General features: G+C 34.8%; 1 protein-coding gene across 1 annotated transcript; it reads right to left on the reverse strand.

Annotated features, from left to right (window-relative positions):
- Positions 1-386: 386 nt before the first annotated feature.
- Positions 387-21621, reverse strand: CETN3 (centrin 3). Its single transcript, XM_037032267.1, has 5 exons — positions 21491-21621; positions 19616-19748; positions 17303-17417; positions 7106-7297; positions 387-532 (listed from the first exon to the last, which is right to left on the reverse strand). Exons 1-5 carry the CDS (start codon positions 21505-21507, stop codon positions 489-491), a joined length of 501 nt encoding a protein of 166 aa, XP_036888162.1. The 5' UTR covers positions 21508-21621; the 3' UTR covers positions 387-488.
- Between the last annotated feature and the right edge of the window lie 573 nt (positions 21622-22194).

Genomic DNA, 22194 nt, shown 5'->3' on the forward strand with positions numbered 1-22194 from the left:
TGCCATTCTATTGCTATCTGTATTTCAATTTTGTTTCTGAAACCAGAAATTAAAAAGAAACGATTTAAGAAAGATACTATTGAGAGCTAATAGATATCTGAAATCAAAATAAAACAGAAAATTAGAAAACTTTAAAATACTAATAAAATAAACATTTTATTAATGAAAGTCGAAAAAACATGTGCACAAAATGAAAGTGACTAATGCTGAATAAAAAATGCTCACATAATGTGTATCACATGATTCAATTTTTTAAACTTTATATATAAAAGCTATATTTAATTACAAAGCTATGAACTATTAGAATGCTACCAATACTTTTCATACAAAGAAACTTAACAGTAGTAAAATAGGAATACATAAGATGCTTATTTTTGGTCCATTTGGAAAAAAGAACTAAGCTGGGTTTTTTTCCACGTGCCTCCAAGCACAAAAATAGAATATAAGATGAAAACTGCAACATTCTTAGTATTTTTCCTTGTAATTCTTTAAATGTCACCAGTCATAATAGCAATGAACTCCTCTTGATTTACTGTGATAAGAAAGAAAATGTAAGTCAGAAATATAATATTTTTCAGAGAACAATACTGTTACTTAAACTTTAAATTTTATATTACATAAATTCTTAATACCAAATATAGCTTTTACTTTTACTTCTTTTCTAAGAGGTTGAACATGTTTACTAAATAAAACTTCATGAATGCAGAAACATATAAAATGTGATATATAATATAAACTGGTATTCTATAATGTTAGGAAAAGACATTTTATAAGTTATAAAAAACTCCATCATAACCATATTTGTATATACTAGCAAAGATGGTTTTTAAAGCTTGAAATTGTTAATTTTTAGATAATCAAAGCCTAGTTTCTTTATTCTACTAGTTCATTTAGCAAAGCCTTCCTTCTTAAATAAGTTAAATATATCATGCATGTATATCAAAATTCTAAAAGATGAAAACATATAAGCAATAGAAAAAATCAAATTGTTGTTTTTGAACTTTTATATATTTAAAATCCTATTTTAAAGAAAACCTAATTGAAACCAGGTAAACCATACAACAAAAATATCCAGAGAAATTACAATTTTAAAAGATACAGATTTAATCTTAATTACAAAGGAAATACTATAATATATAGATGCAAATGCAGGAAAATAAAAGACTAATAGTTAGTTTACCAAAATTATAAAATAAATTCAATAAGAACCTCCAATTTACAAAGCATAATGTTTAAGAAAGCAACCTAGAAATAGTAGGTGATAATAAGTAATATTAATGTAATCTATTAAATATAAATTTTAACACACACACATACATGAATTATTAACAGAAATGTGCAGAACACTTCCCCTTTGTAAAACAGGACCCATGGAGCCCCCAGATTAAACACATACTCTAAAAAGGCAAAAGTTAGGAATGGTAATTTTGATAATGATAACAAGAACACTACAATGAGAGAAAAGACACGTTGATTCCAATCACAGCTCTGACACAGAACAGTTCTGCATCTCAATCTCTGCCTCTGAAAACATGGAACTACAGAGATAATCTTTTAGGTTGGTCCTAAGTCTTAAATACTGATGGCAATATATGAAAAACCACCACTGAATCAAACATTTTTAAGTGCCTAGTGAATGCTAACACCATACTAAGAGTTATGTACTATATAAAAACAAACACCAGGGTTCCTATTTCAGGGTATCATAAAACTGAAGTGAGGAAGATATTAAGTGATATAAAATTGTTAATTTTCTTAAAACTAACAATGATATCATAATTGGGAAAACTAATGTCCTTATTATTAGTATATGCATGCTAAAATACTGGGAGGCCAAGTTCATGATATATTTTTCAAGTCATTCAGAAAAAAATACACACTATAGATAAAGCAAATAGAATATATTGTTATTTCCTGAATCTAGGTAGAAGGTATAAAGGTGTTCACTATACTAATCTTAACATTTTTTCCCCTGTGTAAGAAGATTCATAATAAATAGAAATGATTATCCAACTAAAAAGTTGAGATAGAATATGTACATCAGCAATAATAAAGTATACTGGTTTCAGAAACCACATAGAAAACCAATTTCAATAATCATGTTAGTCACATTTTATACCAGAAACAGAGAACATATGCTGTATAACACAAAGAATGATAATTAAAATGAAAGTACATATCAGTGTTGAAAAAACCCATTATAATGAGAAAAATCACTATGGATGAGAAAAATTTAGGTACAAATAAATTCTGACTTGGGATCCAAAATAAAAATACAGGATTTGGTTTGACTGGTGGACAGAAAGCTTAGGTAGGAGAACACCACCCAAAAAACAGTTGAAGACAGAAATAGTGCAAAAATAAGATTTAAAGAGTTCAGAAGAATGAGCTCTCCAGAAGCTGAGGAAGAACCATGGATCCATGCATTACTGAATATTTACAAGGCACTATGACAGACACAGAACACAATACAAAACCTGTAATACTCAAAATACTTTCAATAATCTTTACAAATTGTGGTAGTGATCATTAACCTTTGCAGCTAAATGAACTCATTTCAGTATTTTATGAAAGCTATGATCTCTCTCCTGAGTTAAAAAAGAACATAAAATATATAAAAACTTTAAACAATTTCATTGTTATGCCCCTGCATTTAAGAATCCCCGATTTAGTCAATACGGACTGACGCATGTAGACCAAAACAGGAAATAAGAGGATGTTTTTAAGGAAAAACAATATAATGAAAGCCTTAGAATGATATAAGTCATTTTAACAGTATAATACAGCCATAATTAAAATATTCGAAAAGTATTTATGTTTTGTTAAATATCTAGAACTTTTCTCTCAAATGTAAAATCTCAATACTCGAATTTCAAATTCAACTTCCTATTATTCTAAAACTAAGAAATGCCTACTTTTTCTATTATTTATATATAAACACCTTAAAGTATTGTAACATTTCAAAAGTATTTTGAACTGTTTGAGCATTTCACACCTCAAAACAGAATATTTAAAAACAGAAATGTGGAAAATTGAAGAAAAGTGCCAAGGAAATTAAACAACCTCCTTTATTATGAGTAAACCATTCAGACAATTAAGAGAATCTGTGATAACTGTGTACATTTGGTTTTACAACCTTCTCTATCAACAATATCTTCTATCAAGTTCCTATATCTAATAAATATGGCATAATACCTACTCTAAAATAGGCATTTGATAAAATATTTACTGATCAAATGATATACTTTATTTTCTTCTATAATACCTTTTAAACAAAATTTTCATTAATAAATCTTTTCATAGAATATATCATATTACATGTCATTAAAATAAAGAAATTTGGAGAAATTAAGTAGATAAGTAGCTCAGAGACCATCTGGCTTTGGAGGGGAAAAAATCAAGTTTTAGCATCTGATGTGCCAAGTGAATATTTTACTAATCCACTGCTTCCTGTAATAGTATGCAATTTGTAAAACTCCATAAACATAGACACCTAATTCATATTTAACTCTACAGCACAAGAGGCAATACAGCGTCAGAGTAAAACCATGCTGTCATCATGGAGACCTGAGTTTGAGTTCTGGCTCTGCCGTGTATTAGCCCAGTGTCAGTGTTGGAAAGGTTATTACTAATCTCTCAGAGCTTTAATTTCCTTATCTACAGGGGCAACTATCCTACACATGAATAGGTACAACACTGTACTTACTTCACAAAAGCTTTCATGGAAATTAAGTGGCAAATTAAGTGGCATGGAAATTAAGTGGCATAAGAATAATCATATTTAACTATGTTATTATTAACTATATGTTAATTCTCATCATATTTATAAGACAGTCCACTTTGGCTTTTTAAATGTTGTTTCCATTTGTCCAAAAAATATATATTTTGTTTTCTTTTACATATATTGGGAGAGACAGTGAAGAAGGGATTCTTTCTGTATCATCACCACAGCTTTATTTATATTCCATATTATAGTTTCTTTACCTTTAATTCACTCATGTTTATTATTCTAATATACACAATAAAAATATTTTCATTGCTCTTAAATTCTGAACAGTGTGAAAAATTCATACACAAAAGACTTACTAAAGTCTACAAAAAAAGGCAGCAAAGTATTATGATCTTTACCAGTTTAACATATACAAAGAAAGTACGTTATATCTAAACAAAACTGTTTATAGTCAAAGAATACAAATTAAGTAATCAGATTAACAAGTTATTATAAAATATATGTTTCAACTTTTTCAAAAATAGGCAGATTCTCATATAGCTGCAGAGATCCATTTAAATTAAGGCAGTGTTCCAAAGCCAGACTAAATGGATTAAAATTGTAGTTCTCATTGTTTCTGCACATAAATGTCTTTCAACAATAATTTTCTAAATTTGCCATATTCACAGCTACAGGATGGGGCAAAAGTAGGTTTACAGTTGTGAGTAAATGAAAAAGTTTATTTTTATTATTATTTGTTAATTATTGTGCTATTTTCCATACAAACAACTATAAACCTACTTTTGCCCTACTCTGAATACTTAGTATGTCTTGTCTGAAAAATAAATGTCAAGTAGTACTACGAATTCTGCAAAGTATCATTCACAGTAGCATTTACAGATATAAAAAATAGTATATGCACATATGTGCACTGTTATTCGTATGCTGTACAGACAATATTGATGCATACATGAACCCCCAGACCTTACGCAATACCTAAGAAGGCTGACCCATACTTCAGACTGAAAACTACTGGATAACACGATTTTAATATAAGACTGCCCTCTTCTCCCCAAAACAAATCTTAATAATGAAAGACTATGCATCAGCTGTGTTTGATTTGTAATCAAACACTTGGGGAAAAAAGTTATTTGCCTGTTAAGTCACTTGAATAAACGATGGTAGGATACCCAAGAAACAGTTGTACGGTGACAAAGTGGAGTAATAAAGCAAAGAGGCCTAAAGTAAGAAATGTTTTAAGGATGCATTAAAATAAATCTTCGAGCAAAGAAGTACAGATGTGAACTATGAGATTCAAAAGCAGCAGCCAGAGCAATACAACAAGGGATGAAGAAATGGACACATTTTTCTAAGCAAAGTTTCACTTCAAGTTTTAATTTAAAAGGCAGATTCCTAATTAATATTTTCTTCTAAAGTCAAATGAAGTTAGTAACTGAAATCTAATTGCATGTGACTAGTACAGTAAAAATAAAGTTAAAACTGATCTTTTGACACATCATTAAAGATGTATGAAATAGATATATCAAGATTCTCTATGTCACTGAAGATAGTACCTTTACGTTCCTTTAAAGCTAATTTAGGGTAACAACAGCTAGGGAAAACACACACAAAAATTTACATATTAAGGTGGTAGATTCTAAATCCAAAATATTAGCATGCAAGATTAAGAAATCATTTAAATTTCCTCAAGTTTTAATCATCTTTGTTTCAAAATATAAGTAACTATATCAACCCCCTTCAAAATGCTGGTATTAAAAAACAGAAAAATTTTGTAGCTCTCAAATACACACACACACACATACATGAGAAAGCACACTAATGTACAATTCTAAAGGACAATCTACAAACCTGAACTGATAGTTGCTATTGTCTTACCTCCTTATTAAAGCATGCCAGTATTGCCAAAGAAATATATGTATAATTTAGTATATATGTATAGTGGGTACTATATTAATATATATCTACTAAACACACTCCAGCTCAGGGCTTTAAGTCAGCAAATATTAGAGCACTCATGTTAAAAAATGCAAAATATTAGCCCAGACAAAAAAGAAAGGGAAAGAAGCTTATCCTTAATGCTAGGCACCATCAACTATTTTCACTTAATACTTACAACAACCCTATGCAATATTATCATTCTCGTTTTTATAAATGGAAAAACTAAGACTCAAAAAAAGGCTGAAAACTTACATAAAATTACAAAGCAACAAAGTAAATGGTAGAAATTCCATTCAAATGCAGGCCTGATTCCAAAGTCTCAGGCCTTTCACACTATGTGATTCCACACTGCTCTTAAGGGGCTTACAGCAGAACTGGATATATACATGTATAGAAGAGAAGGCAGTGCATAAAGTGTCAAAATTATTTGTCCCTCTAAATGCTATAGACCTTAAGGAAAGTCTCATAATTCATACAGAGGCCACTGGGAAAGGATTTTGAGAAAAAGATAAAGTTTAAAATGTACCTGTGGGAACAACTAACATTTTAGCAGACAAAAATTAGCAATTAGAATATTCTAGGATTAAAGAATGAAATGATAAAAGGCACAGCATAAAATAGTGTTTTCAAGACAGAATGTATTTTGTCAAAGGGTGTATGTATGGGAGGTGAAGGTTGAAGTAAAAAAGTGGAAGACTACAAGTGGGAAGTAAAACTAGATACTTAAGGTAAGACCGATCATAAAAGGGCTTTGAACTTTAGGCCCAATGAACTGAGGAATCATTGTGTTTGAAGGAGGAAATGACATCATCAAACCTGTACTTTAAAAAAAGAATGCTATCAACAGACTGAATTAGGAAGAGTACAGAGGCCTATAGGCATGAAGAGCAATTAGGAAGCTACAAAAGACTACTCAGTCAGTGAGGGCAGAGACCACATCTGCTATTGTGTAGCACCAATCAGCACATACAACACAGTACCCAGCAGGCATCCAAGAAAATAATGAGGCTATGATAACATTCCTAAAAAGAAATTAGGATCTGAACTAGGACACCAGTAGTAAATAAAGATATAAAACGGATTCAGAACATATGAAGAACAAAATCAACAGAACTTAGTAAAATTTAGAAGTGCATGCATGTTGAGGAAGAAGGTATTAATAACTGAAATTTTACTAAGTGGATGAAATTTGGTAATGTTTCACCCACAAAGAAAACTATCTTCTTGAAGTGTGAAATATCGTATTACAATGCATATAGTTGCTTTCAAAGGCCTGCTTCATTCTATATCAAAAATAGAAAATATTTATGCAAAAAACCAATTACAGGATGAACAATCATACTAGTTTGTAAAAGATCTTGAAAATAATGCGGTTTTAGAAAAACTTACTAGATGTATGTATCAGAAATACCTGGAATATGTTTTACTCAAACTTACTTTCTCCATCACCGTCTTTATCAAATTCTTCTATCATAGCACGAAGTTCTTCATCGCTCATGTTTTCACCCAGTTCTCTGGCAACTCGTCGCAAATTCCTCAAGCTTATTTTACCTGAATCATCATCATCAAATAGTTTAAATGCCTTCAATATTTCTTCATGTGGATCTCTCTCCAATATCCAGTCTGTCACTAGAGTTAAAAAAAAAGGAAGATAAAAAATAAACCTTTGCCCTGGATGGTATGGCTCAGTGGACTGAGTGCCATCCTGTAAACCAAATGGCTGTCAGTTCAATTCCCGGTCAGGGCACATGCATGGGTTGTGGGCCAGATGCCCGGTAGGGGTCGCATGAGAGGCAACCACAAAATGATGCTTCTCTCCCTTTCTTTTTCCCTTTCTTCCCCTCTCTCTAAAAATAAATAAATAAATAATTTTAAAACATCAACCTCTCCATGAAAAAATAAATTAATTATCCTTTATAATCACAAAGGCACTAGATGAGAAGTAAAATTGCGAATCTGTCAACATTTACCTTGATTAATAAAATGCCAAATCAAAGCCCAAAAAGCCAGAGATAAACCTGAATTAGAAAAATCAAATCAATATTTTAAAATTTAACCTTTACAATATCAATAATTCATCCTATTATAAGAGTAAGCAAAACTGTATTGCACAAAGTCAAAATAAAAGGAATTCTATACCATATTTATCTATTAGTCTAGGAATTCATGACCTAATTGGAGAAATGTTGTACCAACAAAAAATTTAAAACTAACTAGATAAAAGATGTTTGCTGGCTAAACTTAATAGTGACACTATTTGTTCCTCAAATTTAATCCAACTAAAACAAACACTGAAAAATTAATAGAACACACTGCCATCGTTGATACAGACACAATCTCAGACAGTGTCCCACTGAAAATCCCACTGACACCTTCATGACTAGGAGAATCTGTTGGTTTTCCAAAATATGAGTAGTTATTAAAAGAATCAAATCTAACTGCAGTAAGACAGCAGAGGAAAAAAAAAGGTCTGGAAAGGAGCTCTCATTTTGTGCAGCAAAATAATTTCAGATAAGCAACTAAAATTAAGTGAGTAATTTCACAACTCTATAGCTGAAAGTATCAATACATTTTAATATACTAAATGTAATAACATAATTTCGTTTAACTCAATACTTTCAATATTACCATTCTTAATACTCACAACAACAAAACTCATGTAGAAATCTATGGTATATAGATAAAAATCTGAAAATATATCTAAGTAAAATCTTTGAAGTAATTCTGTGAGTCTATCATTACCACAAAAGGTATTTATGACTTTCACTGTGTCATTAAAAATAATTCAATCCTATTGAGGTTTGCAAAATCATTAAAAACTCACAAATGCTTGTATATGGAAAGTACAGATATGTTTACTGTACCCAAAAGGAAAAATCAATTCAAACCACCAATATTTTATTATTATTTTGCTATTTCATCATGTTTGAATAAGCTTTAGAATAAGCACCTGGTTATTCAAGACAATGTTAAATCATCTACACATATATTCAAGTTTTCTTTTATCCATTAGTTTTATCCAAAAAGTCTACCAAGTAACCAATTGAAGTATATTATTATAAGTATGCAAATCATAAAAGCTCATAAATATTCAGTCAAAAAGGAATTGGCATATATACAGCCATAACACCAAAATAAAATACCACACTTAGCTCTATGGCTCATACTCAACTTATTTTGAATTTAGTCCCAACAAAAAGCAGGACAAGAAAAAAAAGTGTTAAGAAATTTTCTTCACCAATTAAATAATTAACATGACAGGTGAACCAAAAAAGCAGCTTGCTTCAAGTATTAACGTATTTAAAGAAGCAAAAGGGTGATCTGAGGAACAGATGGGGCTTCAAGATATATAAATTCTTCTCCTACCAGTGCTTTAATTGTGTTAGTTACTTCAGACTATGTGTTTGCACAATCTTTTATCAATACTTTGTCTTAGAATGCAACTTTCCTTAGGAACTCTAAATACCCATCTTTCTGGACAGCTAAAATATTAAACTTTATGGTGACTCTCCATGTCTTCATGTTATATTCCTGTTCTACAGAATAGAATTTAAATATAAGAAATACATTTTCTTTCCATGAAAATAAGTCAAATGACATGCAGGCAGTTAAGGTGGGTTCAGTCTATGGTATTTCACAAATTTCTGTCCATGTCACTCTTTCCAAATGATTTAATTACACTATCAGAAAAGTACTTCCTCAAAATAATAAGCCTTACACTTTGTAAAAATCACTTAAAAGTACAACAAATTAAAAAATATAACATTAAAAGTTTATCAAAAATCATTAAAGGAAAAGTTAGAAATGTAGCTTCAACTATATACCTCACTTTTCTCTGCAAAAATACCAGTTACTATAAACTCAACATTTTGGAGTTAAAATTCCTTCTGCCATCACCAAGACCGCTGTCAATGCCCCACCACAAATGGATGAGATTGTTGTTAACAGACAGTTTCCCATATTTGAAAAGCTGAAGGCCCTGGGTGGTGCAGCTCAGTGGATTGAGCACAGGCCTGCGAACCAGAGGATCTCGGTTCGATTCCCAGTCAGGGCACATGCCTGGGTTGCAGGCTGGTTCCCTGCAGGTCAACTCCCAGCAGGGGACACACAAAAGGCAACCATACATTGTTGTTTCTCTCACTCTCCCCTTCCCCTCTAAAGGTAAATAAATAAATAAAATCTTTATAAAAAAAGAATAAATGTTATTGAATTAAAAAAAAAGAAAAAAAAAGAAAAGCTGGAAATTTTCAATCCCATAAACCTAATCAGTGATCAGATCCTAGAGATTGAGGATGCTACTTACCTTTTTACTTTTAAACTTATTCCTTTTCATGCCCAACACCTTCAGCATAAAACATATATTATTTTTAGCCTGCAGTCTCTCTTCCCTCCAACTCATCTTTAATACTCTCAATGAATTTATCTTTTACTCTTCTTTATAAACTAACAATGATCCCCTGCTGACTCAAGTCCAAATTCTACATGTTATGCAAGACTTTACCTATCTCACTCCATCTTACCTCTTTAGTCATTTCTCTAAGCTCTAGAGCAGGGAACTACCTAGTTTCCCAAAGGTACCACTCTTTGTTTTCTCTTCCTGAATGCCTCCCTCTACTCCATCCACAATTTTCTCCTTGGGATGATATCCTAACTCATATTCCCAAAGGCTTAAACTACAAATCCCCTCTGCAAAGTCTTCAATTGCTCCAATCAGAAATTAACAAATTATTCCTGTTAAAGGCCAGAGAGTAAATATTACAGACTTTTTGGGGGGGTGGCAGGCGGGCAGGGGGTGCGGTGTCTGTCTAAACTACTCACTCTGCCTTGGTGGCACAAAAGCATAAAAAAATGGATGTGGCAGTGTACAGGCAACAGCTGAATTTGGCCTAGGGCTAACAGTTTGGCAACTCCTTCCCTAGACAAAATTATAATTTACCATGTGGCACCATACCTTGTGGTCACCTATAATTAGTAAGCTCCTTGAAAGAACCTCTTAATAACTTAAATTAATTCCCTCCCTCACCCCACCACAGTGTCTAATGCCAAAAAATTTAGCAAATATTTGTTAAATAAGCAAAACAAAAACAATAACATCCTATTCTATATAGCCAATGAAATAATAAGTAGTATATGCCAAAAAAATAGATGGAATACTAACATCTCACTGATTATGGTCTTATTTTAAAGCATCAATTCCTAAAACACCTATGACACTCACTAGCCACAGGCTGTCTATATTCTAAACCTACCTCAAATATATTTTAATACTTTTTCCAAGTATTGGGAAGAATACAATTAAGTGTCAGATTTCATCCAGAAATATCATACAACATTTAAGCTAAGACTCAAATGTTCTGATCTGGAGTTACTTGTCCCAAGATAAAACATATATTCTTTCATCTTTGATCAGTTATTTTTCAAAAATAATTAACAAATAGGGAGAATACATAGTTCCTGACTGTTTGATTCCTAAACACTAATAAATTTTTATTTGACAGTTAGTATTCTTAACAGGTAGCCTGAGGACACAACTCAAGTATTGTGCTGAGCCTGTCGAAGGGTCAATCTTTGAAGAGCTGAAATTCAGCCATGGGCTTTTATTCTATAAGGGATCCAGTATTTCTGCTCTACTAGTAACACAGAAAGATGGAGGGCATGGAACTCTGGCTTCAACTGCTAATAAAATCACACTTACAAAACTATATTCACTTAAGATGAAATAATATTTAGTAAAAGTATTAATGATAATAATCTACTACTTAAAATAGCCCACAACTATGAAAAAAGGTAATCAGAAAAATATAAATATATGCAGAATACTTTTATGTTCCAGTGATGTAATATGATTATTCCCAGCCATTAAAACAAATAAAATAAAAACTCTTTTTAAAGTAATAACAACAAATACTTAATAGTACTTAGGACTTTACATATTATTAATGCATTTATTCTTCAAAAGAACCCCATGAAGCTCTACAACTATCTACATCACAGCAGAAAATCAGGCACCCAGTAAAATGACCAAAAGTAACAATGCTAGTAAGTGGCACAATCAAGATTTGAAGTGAGGCAGGACTTCCGCCAAGATGGAGGCATAGGTGGAAACACTGCGCCTTCTCCCACAACCAAGTTTGAATACAACAAAGGTTTGGAGAACAAAGACACAGCCAAAAAACAGAAAACTGAATTATACGGAAGTCTGACAACAACTAACTGTTCAACCGGGATGGTAAGAGGGGCAGAGCCAGCAGCGGAGCAGGGTCGGGCAGGAAAGATCCCCTGACCTAGGTGCGCAGGCAGCCCAGACCCAGTCAGGGTGTGGGGCAGACTGACCAAGGTCGCACATTCGCGCACAGTGAGACGGACCAGGCAGGCCCCAGGGGGCGAGGGCTGACAGTGGTGGCACACTCGCTGCAGTGGGACGAAACACGTGGGCCCAGTAACAGTGGCAGCTGCAACACCTGTGGGGCCGCGGCGGGAGGCGGCAGACAGGACGCCATTGCTCCTTGTTGACCCCGCCCCCACATACCACGTCACAACCCAGCAACTTAGTTGCCCTGCTCTAGCGAAGACCTAGGGCTCCGATCCTGCTACCGAACAGGAACAAACAGCCCGAAAGATGGCGCAAGAGAAAGTCAAAGTCCCAGAGCCAATATCTCTCAGCGACCAACAGATTGCCAGACTCTCAGAAGCACAATTCAAGACACTATTTATCAGGATTCTAACAGAACTGGTTGATTATAGTCACAAATTAGAGGAACATATGAAGGCTAAACTAATTGAAATGAAGGGAGATGTCCAGGAAACCAATAGCGATGGAAAGGAAATGGGGACTCAAATCAATGAAATGGACCACAAGGAAGAACGAAACATCCAACCAGAAAGGGATGAAGAAATGAGAATTCAAATAAATGAGGAGAGGCTTAGGAACCTCCAGGACATCTTTAAATGTTCCAACATCCGGATTATAGGGGTACCAGAAGGGGGAAAGAAACAGCCACGAGTGGAAAACTTATTTGAACAAATAATAAAGGAGAACTTCCCCAGTCTGGCAAAGGAAATAGACTTCCAGGAAATCCAGGAAGCTCAGAGAGTGCCAAAGAAGTTGGACCCAAGAAGGAACACACCAAGGCACATCATAATTACATTAGCCAAGACCAAAATGAAGGAGAGAATCCTAGAAGCATCAAGGGATAAGGGGACAGTCACCTACAAAGGAGTACCCATCAGACTGTCAGCGGATTTCTCAAAAGAGACCTTACAGGCAAGAAGGGGCTGGAAAGAAGTATTCCAAGTCATGAAATCCAAAGACTTACAGCCAAGATTGCTTTATCCAGCAAAACTTTCATTTAGAATGGAAGGACAGATAAAGTGCTTCACAGATAAGGTCAAGTTCAAGGAGTTCATCATCACCAAGCCCTTATTATATGAAATGCTAAAGGGACTTATATAAGAAAAAGAAGATGAAAAATGTTAACAGTGAAAGGACAGCAAACTTACAGTTATTAACAACCACACCTAAAACAAAAGCAAACTAAGAGGACAGCTAGATCAGGAGTGGAACCACAGAAATGAAGAACACATGGAGGGTTAGAAACAGGGGGGTGGGAGGAGGAGAAGGGGGGAGAAGGCACAGAAAATAGCATAGATGGTAGGTAGAAAATAGATAGGGGGGAGGGCGAGAATAGTAGGGGAAATATAGAATCTAAAGAACTTGAGACACGTGGTTATAAACTAAGCGGGGGAGAATGGTGGGGGAGGGAGTGTGTGGGTGGAGGGGAATGAAGGGGGGGAATAGAACAACTGTAATAGTATAATCAATAAAATATATTTAAAAGAAAAGGATTTGAAGTCAGGCAATCTAGTGACACATCACCCATGCTAAACACTGCATTGTACCAAATGTACCTGATTTATAACTCTTTCCTAACAGTATCATTTCCCCTATATCTTAACACCTTGTTTCTATAAATAAATCCTAGCCTAAAATCATAAACTCCAGGAGCACTTCGATACTGAGAGAATAGAGATGGCGCCCTCCTGTTTCTCAAATCTATAATTCTACAAGTTAGAGAAAAGAAATACTCTACTCAAAGGGACAACAAGATAGTTCTCCAAACAGTAATCTGTTAGTTCATAAATTGGGGGTCTTCTGTGCTGTGCTTTCTTTCTTTTTTAGATTTATCCTTTAACTTCCCTCTTCTTCACTTTTGGTTTGAATATCCAGATTTTAAAATATGAATGACATGATATAATTCTATTTTCCCATATGTACTAATTTTCATTTCTTTTTGATTTTCATATTACTTCTGGCTGAATATTTAAAATAAAAGGTTTGTGCGTGAATATAATTGAATTTGTCCCTAAACTTCAAAAATTTTGAAAAAATAACTATATAATATGGTTATATTATGACCCATATAAAGTGGTACCATAATGTAGAAAATTAATTTAACAAAAACAAACCCAATTATAAAGGCTTCCAGCCAAGATGGAAGCATAGATAGATACACTTCGCTTCCTTGCACAACCAAAAGAAGGACAAAACCAATTTAAAAACAAAAAACAACCATAACTGTCAGAAATCAAAGTCTATGGAAGTCTAACAACCAAAGAGTTAAAAAAGAAACATTCATCCAGGCTGATGTACCAAGACAAAAAAATATGGCCCAAATGAAAAAACAGATCAAGACTACAGAAATAGAACTAATCAACAAGAAGATATCCAAGCTAATAGCTACAGAGTTCAAAACACTGGTAATCAGGATGCTCACAGAAATGATAATGTATGGTCACAAAATAAAGGAAGAAGTGCAGGCTATACAAAGTGAAATAAAGAAAAATATACAGGACCAACAGTGAAGGGAGGGAAACCAGTACTCAAATCAATGATTTAGAACAAAAGGAAGAAATCAACATTCAACCAGAACAGAACGAAGAAACAAGAATTCAAAAAAATGAGGAGAGGTTTAGGAACCTCATTTTAACTGGGACAACTTTAAATGTTTCAGCATCTGAATCATAGAGGTGCCAGAAGGAGAAGAGGAAGAACTAGAAATGGAAGACTTACTTGAACAAATAATGAAGGAAAAGTTCCCCAATCTAGTGAAAAGAAATAGATTGCCAGGATATCCAGGAAGCTCAGAGTCCCAAAGAAATTGGACCCAAAGGGGAATATACCAGGACACATCATAATTAAATTATACAAGATTAGAGATAAGGAGAGAATCTTAAAAGCAGAAAAAGAAAAGGAGACAGTTACCTACAAACGAGTTCCCATACTATCAGCTGATTCCTCAAAAGAACACTGCATGCAAGAAGAGCTGGAAAGAATAAGTATAAAGGACACATGGGCAATAATTAAGGTGGGGGACAGAAATGGGAGGGAGATGGGGAGCACTGCGGGGGGCAGGGCTGGGAATATAAAACAGAAAACTGTACTTGAATAAGAATTAAAAAAAGAAAAAAAGGAAAAGAAAAAAAAACAAAGTCATGAAAAGAAAGGACCTACATCCAAGATTACTGTATCCAACAAAGCTATCATTTAGAATGGAAGGGCAGATAAAGTGCTTCCCAGATAAGGTCGAGTTAAAGGAGTTCATCATCACCAAGCCTTTATTATATGAAATATTAAAGGGGCTTATATAAGAAAAAGAAAATCAAAACTATGAACAGTAAATTCACAATAAAGTCACAAATGAACCTAAAAAATGTAACAAAAACAAAAACAAACTAAGCAAACAACGAGAACAGGAACAGAATCACAGAAATGGAGATCACATGGAGGGTTATCAGCGGAGAGAAGGAGAATGGGGGAAAAAGGTATAGAGAATAAGCATAATTGGTAGGCACAAAATAGAAGGGGGATGTTAAGAACAGTATAGGAAATGGAGAAGCCAAAGAATTTATATGTACAACCCATGGACATGAACTAAGCCAGGGTGGGGGGGATGCTGGAAGGAGGAGGGGTGCAGGGCAGAGGTGGATAAAAGGGAGGAAAAAATAGGACCACTGTAATAGCATGATCAATAAAATATACTTAAAATACAAATATAAAAACAAACCTAAATATGCAAAAATTCTATGAGTAAAATCCTAGGTAATATAAGTCATAATACCAAAGTCTTTGCCTTCCAGAATCCTCTATTCCAAAAAAGAGTCATTTATGTATACAGTTGAATGGAGGATTCAAAAATATAAAAGGTCTATCTGGAAAAAGTCCAGCCATTGTTCATAGAACAAGAACAGTTTGCGCAACATTGATAAAACTCAGCAGCCAAGGAGAGTAGACTGGAATGTGTGTGGAAGAACAGTGATGGCTTCACTGTACTAGTCAGTGGGGGCAGTAGAGCCAATGAGCTTGTGTACTGTGTGGCTGTGGCATTCAAAATGACTGATCGAGTAGAACAATATCTTTATCAACTTTTGTGTTAAGCTTGAACTTTCCTCCACAGAAACTATTTAGATGGTTGAGTCAAGAATGCAGTTATGGGCAACGAGTGATTAGCAGCTTCAGCAAGACAATGTGCCCTCTCATGCATCATGTCTCATGACAACTGTTTTGAAAAAATTTCAAATCCCCCAGGTGACTCAGCCCCCATACGGCCCCCATACAGATTTGGCACCCTGCAACTTCTGGTTTTTCCCAAAACTAAAATCACCTTTGAAAGGGAAGAAATTTCAGAAAGTTGATGAGATTGAGGAAAACACGAAAGGGCAGCTGATGGCAATTCCAACAAAGGATTTTGCAGAGTGCTTTGAATAGTGGAAGATACACTGGGAGAACTGTGTGAGGTCCCAAGGTGCCTACTTTGAAGGGGACTGAGGCAGCACTGTCCTATGTACAATGTTTCTTGTACTTTATGTCTTCTTCAATAAGTGTCTCTATTTTTCATATTACATGGCTGGATACCTTCTGGACAGACCATATATATACATATACATGCTATAAATAACTCACTAAAATCAACTACAAAAAAGTTTACCCATATTCAGCCCTCACTGACACATCATCTTTAGTTGGTTTTTCTAACATGTTTTCTGCTTCCAGGCTGCCAACTGCCTCTCTTACTATAATTCTCTCCCCACTGGCAAATTTAAATAAATGACTTTATTCACCAAGATCAAGGTCATCAAGAATATGTATCCCCTCATAAGCTTTGTCAACCTGAACGTGTGAACTTTATCTATAGCCAAAGACAGCAACTGGTACAGGTTTCCCCTTTTCCCACATTGCCAGCAAAAATCACAGACCAAATGCTCTTGGGAAATATTTTCCAAACAAAAGGAGGCCAAAATTTTGTTTCACTGGGAAAATATTATTTTTTGACCACCCTTTTAGTTTCATCATAAACACACAGTACTTGGGAAGACATTTTTCTATTAAAAAACTACACGACAGTTCCTAAGTTACAATCTTCAGGACAAAAAACAAAAGAATAAACCCTATAGTGAAGCTATAAATCTTTTTTCTTTGAAAATCAATATAAAAAGTAACCCCCAAAACACCCATAAGATCCACATATACAACAATATTCATTAACAGAATTCTATATCCCAGAGAATTAAAAAATACTGACATTGACCAGATAATTTCCTAACAACTGCTAGATACAAAGACTATTAAATACACACCAACTTCATTAAAATCTTCAAAGGTGATTTTCCCTGTGGCTTCTCTGTCATAATCTTTAAGAATCTTCAGTACATCAGCTTTTTTTACATCAAATCCCAAGGCTCTCATTGCCACCTTTTGGATTAAAAGGGAAAAGCAAATTATAAAACATTCTTTCAAAAAAGCAATTTCAAATTCTTAAATAAATTTTTATAATTTAAAAGATGATAATGGTACATTAATAAAACATACAATTTGTTTGCAGGTTTTATGTCTCCAAAATAGAAAAGAGATAGTTTTTCTTCACTATTGAAATAAATGACAATTTGTTAAATTTATATACCCTTTTTATATGACAAACCAATCAATGAGTGTTTACGGAATATATTATACAATGCACTGACTTAATGCACAGATGTTAGTAACAAGTTACTTGTTTTCAAAGGATTAAAAACCAAAATGGAAAAAAGGCATAGTATAAATATTAAAAAGTAATATACTATAAGATATTTAAAAAACATCAAAATAAGAACTATCATCAGACTCTACATGATCAAGTAGTACATGAGCCTGACTTTAGAGAAAGAAAACCTTGTTACCATAGTATAAAGGAGAGACATGTTATTGGTTAAAGAAATCTTACTTGGAGAGATTCAAGCTGTTCCTTGATACATGGATAAACTGGAACAGAAGAGTATTTAGGAAAGGATGACTGGTATTAAGACACCAAAATAGAGACTAAGTTTGAGAAAAGTGAACAGAGCAGTTTATCTTACCTGAATAGGAAGAGCTCAGGTGGAAACAAGCAGTTACAGAACAAGAGTAGATACTAGTAAGTGTGGGGAACAGTTAGTGAAAACCAAAACCACCTGAAATTTATGCAGTGTACATTGAGAAGCTAGTAAAGGTTTACAAGCAATGAGCAATATGGGGAGAAGATTTTATAAGATGAATGTACAAGGTGAACTAGATATGGAGAAACCACTTATGAAGCTCCAGGTATGACATAAGATCCCAATCTAAGATCATAAAAATGACAACAAATGAAAGAGACATTATAAAGAAAACACTGATAAACACTGGGTAACTGGGGGGAAAATGGAAAAAGAGAAACAACAAGCTACACAATAGCTACTTTTCTCATTGTGTTGAGCATCTGATCCATACTATCCTAAACACCAATTTCCCTTTGTATCTTTGTAAATAATTCCAGATCTTAAAGTTGACATTTTTCCCCTCTTAAGAGTATCAACATCATTCATCAATGTTGTTTGAAGCACAGAAAGTAGGTTGAGATTCTGTTTACAAACATGTTCAAATGAAAAAACAAGACTCCCCAACTGAAAAAAAGAGTTGCCAAAGAATATAGTAAGAGCTATTTAAATCCTGTAGTTTAAAAAAATTTAATTATGTGAATGAAAAATAAGCCCCTCCATAGGAACATATGTTTACATTTTAAAAAACTATTCATTTTAGCCCTGGCCAGTGACTCAGTTGGTTGGAGCAATGTCTTATACACCAAAAGGTTGTGGGCTTGATTCCAGGTGGTAGGTTCAATCCCCATTCAGGGCAGATACAGGAGGGCAACGGATCAATGTTTCTCCTCTCTCTCTCTCTAAGCAATGAAAATCCTTGGGCCAGAATTAAAAATAAATAAATAAATAATGATAAAACAATATACTACTTATTTTACCATGTGAAGAGGAGTTTCTAAAAAGATGTTCCTAGTACTATTCAACTTTATTTTTTTTTAAGATTTTATTTATTTATCTTTAGAGGGGAAGGGAAGGAGAGAGAGAAATATCAGTGTATGGTTGCCTCTAGTGAGTCCCCTGCTGGGAAGTGGCCTGCAACCCAGGCATGTGCCCTTATTGGGAATCAAACCGAGATTGTGTGGTTCGCAGGCCCGTGCTCAATCCACTGAGCTACACCAGCCAGGGCCTATTCAACTTTATTATCACACCTAACTGTGAATGTTTGAAATGGTTTCATATTTCTAAAACCAGTTTAGTTAAAATAATTATTTATAAATGTATCTTAACCAACTGTCAAACATGTAAATCGTTTAATCAGAAAAAATATATAACACTTTTATTTATTTTTAAGATTTTTATTTATTTATTTTTATAGAGGGGAAGGGAGGGAGAGAGGACAGGAAACATCAATGTGTAGTTGCCTCTCACATGTTCCCCACTAGGGACCTGGCCCACAACCCAGGCATGTGCCCTGACTGGGAATCAAACTGGCAACCCTTTGGTTTGCAGATAAACACTCTATCCAGTGAGCCACACCAGCCAGAGCAAAATGTATAGCATTTTAAAGTATACTATTACCTTTAATTCATGATAATCTATTGCTTCATCCTTGTCAGTGTCAAATAGTTCAAAAGCATCTTTAATTTCTTGTTTCTGTTCTTCAGAGAGTTCCCTTCTTTTTTTCCTCTTTGTTTTGTCTACAATTTCACTTCTATGAAATAAAAAGAAAAAAGTCTATTTAGCCCACTTAAACTCTATTTTCCTATGTCTCTAAATGATTAAAACAAGATTTCAAAAATGCAACCATAAACCTTAGTCAGTGAACCTTCTACATTTCTTAAAAAGACGTTATTTTTGAGAGAGAATTTTTCCTTACATGCTTCGAAGAAATTTTCCTTACATTGCATAGTTCAAGCTGCTATAAATTTGCACTCCCCCAAACTGGGAAGTGTTATAGGTTATTTAAAAAAAAAAATGAAGACCTAATATTCCTTCCTCCTAGCCTTGTATTTATTCCCACTAATATTGCTGTGGAAGAAGCAGGAACTGTTAAGATAAATTACTTTATGTCAGAAATGTCCTCCTAAACCAAAGCGTCCATACTTACTGTTCATATCATTCTGCAATATAATGTTTATTTAAAAATAAAATTCATAACTGACAATCACTATATATTTGGTTTGCTTTTGATAGTGTTTTACAACTGACTTATCAAAATTACTACCAAAAAAATAAATTTATCAATTAAGTTACAAAAAACTTTAGCATTATGAGTTAGAAATGTTCTTACATTACTTATTTCCAAAAGTTTGGCACTTTTATTATTTCTTCCAGTGATATTAGCAAATCAGCCAAAATACTGAGTCCAAACATAACATGGCTATTAAACATCAAAAAGGTACCTCATATTTGTGCTCATTTTATATAACAATGTGAAGAGTCAATGGTCTTAAAATCTCTCTTAGAATGAAAATTCATATTTAATTTCTCATAAACTCTGGAAAACCTTTTTTTAATGTATTTTAAAAGCTGGGAATGTCTTCCCTAACACATTTAAGTCTTCCAAATTTTCAAATGGGGCTGCTTCAACACGTATAATTTTTGAAAGAAAAAATTTTGTAAAACGTTAAACTATAAAACCCAGTTGATCTTATTATAAGTTGTCTATTTGCTGAATTTTTCTTCTCTGATACTCTACCAAAACTAACCAAACCAAACCAAACCAAACCAGAGATGGCCAGAAAAAGTAGGATAAAGCTGAGGTCTTTCACAAGAGACTGCAGACAAGACGGACATTCCCCGGGGTCATCATTTCTCTTTCAATGACACCGAGTGGCCAAGACCAAAACCGACCAGCAACTGACCCCATCCTTTTTAAAAGTGGTGTCCCTATGGAGTTAAACATCTAGATCAGGCTGGGGAAGGGGGAAACAGGATTAGAGGTCGAACTGTGAGATAAAGAAACTTAACACATTTTCTTAATTCGGGTCTCTATGAATACCATAAACCAAGATCCCAGGAGAAGGGCGAGGAGTTTAGTATTATTCCCCAAATTTACGGAAATATGTCATGAGCACCGCAGCTGAGGTTGTGGCCGTAAAACCGGCGGGAGTAACTGAACCAAGGGACGTTCCATGGCCTGATTCCTCGAAAAACATCGCGATAGTTTACAGCCTATTTGCAACAAAACAGCCCATCTTTCACTTGCTCCAAGCCTAAAGCGTTGATAGGTACAGCTACCTCCACTGCAAAGCACGGGGTTCATCACCTGCGGCACGCCTGATCCCTTAAAATAAAAAGTGCGGGCCCGGCAACACAGTGGCCGAGGTTCCTCTTACTCGTCTCAAACTGCATCCCCCTTCCTCGCCTGGGCCCCAAACTGCCTCCCTTCTACACCCGCCCTGGGACCCGCTGCCGGGGTGTGGAGAGCATTGCCGCCTCCTCATTACCGACCTCAGAGCTAAACTCATTTTCTCTTCGGACACAGACGTTCTTCTCAAGAACGACTTTTACCCCCTAGTAGCACCACTTGCACAAGCCGTTCAACAGACAACAGCGACCTCAGCGGCCTCAAGGACCTCCCACAAGATAGACACTTCTCTAAGTGTCTAGAACTAGATTGGTTGAAATTGTGCAAGCCCTGCCTGTCCTGGCGGAAGCTTCTTTAGTCCTCTTCTCTCATTGGGCATATTTCACGTTTATCAAAGAAACCGCTCTACCCTCTTGAGCTTTAGATTGGCCCGTGGCGTTTTCCCGGAATCCTTTGCGGAGCGAGGATTTGAGTCCCAGGGTGGGGATTCGACGGGTGGTTGCATCTCGACTCACTGAGGTAGTCTGTCGCCCGCGGGGGCGTTGGTCCGGAGCGGTGGTTTGGAGGGAATAGAGAGGGGCCGGGGCTCTGAGGAGAAACGCCCCGCAGGCTGTCCTCCGGCAAGGCGAGAGTAGCCGAGGGAGTAGGTCTGCGAAATTAAGTTTCTCTGTATTTTAAAAACTTGGAGGGTCTGAGTATATTGGGGAGGGGAGGGGGGAATGTTTAAAAAAGCAAGTTTAAATGGCCCTTTCCCCAATTTCGATGCCAGTAGGTGTTAATCTGCTTTTTCCCCTTCTCTCTACAAACTTAGTGGTGCTGAGGCAGGTGCTGTGGGTTATATGTACAT

This window comes from Sturnira hondurensis, unplaced genomic scaffold, assembly GCF_014824575.4.
Source record: "Sturnira hondurensis isolate 20B ecotype Veracruz unplaced genomic scaffold, ASM1482457v3 Scaffold0021354, whole genome shotgun sequence".
NCBI lineage: Eukaryota > Metazoa > Chordata > Mammalia > Chiroptera > Phyllostomidae > Sturnira > Sturnira hondurensis.

What these genes read in the sequence shown, in the direction of transcription:
- CETN3 (XM_037032267.1), bottom strand. An exon ending in TAGATTATCATGAATTAAAG is followed by an intron (nt 17,418 to 19,615) that starts GTAATAGTATAC and finishes TTAATCCAAAAG; the next exon opens with GTGGCAATGAGAGCCTTGGG. An exon ending in TGAAGATTTTAATGAAGTTG is followed by an intron (nt 7,298 to 17,302) that starts GTGTGTATTTAA and finishes TTTTAACTCTAG; the next exon opens with TGACAGACTGGATATTGGAG.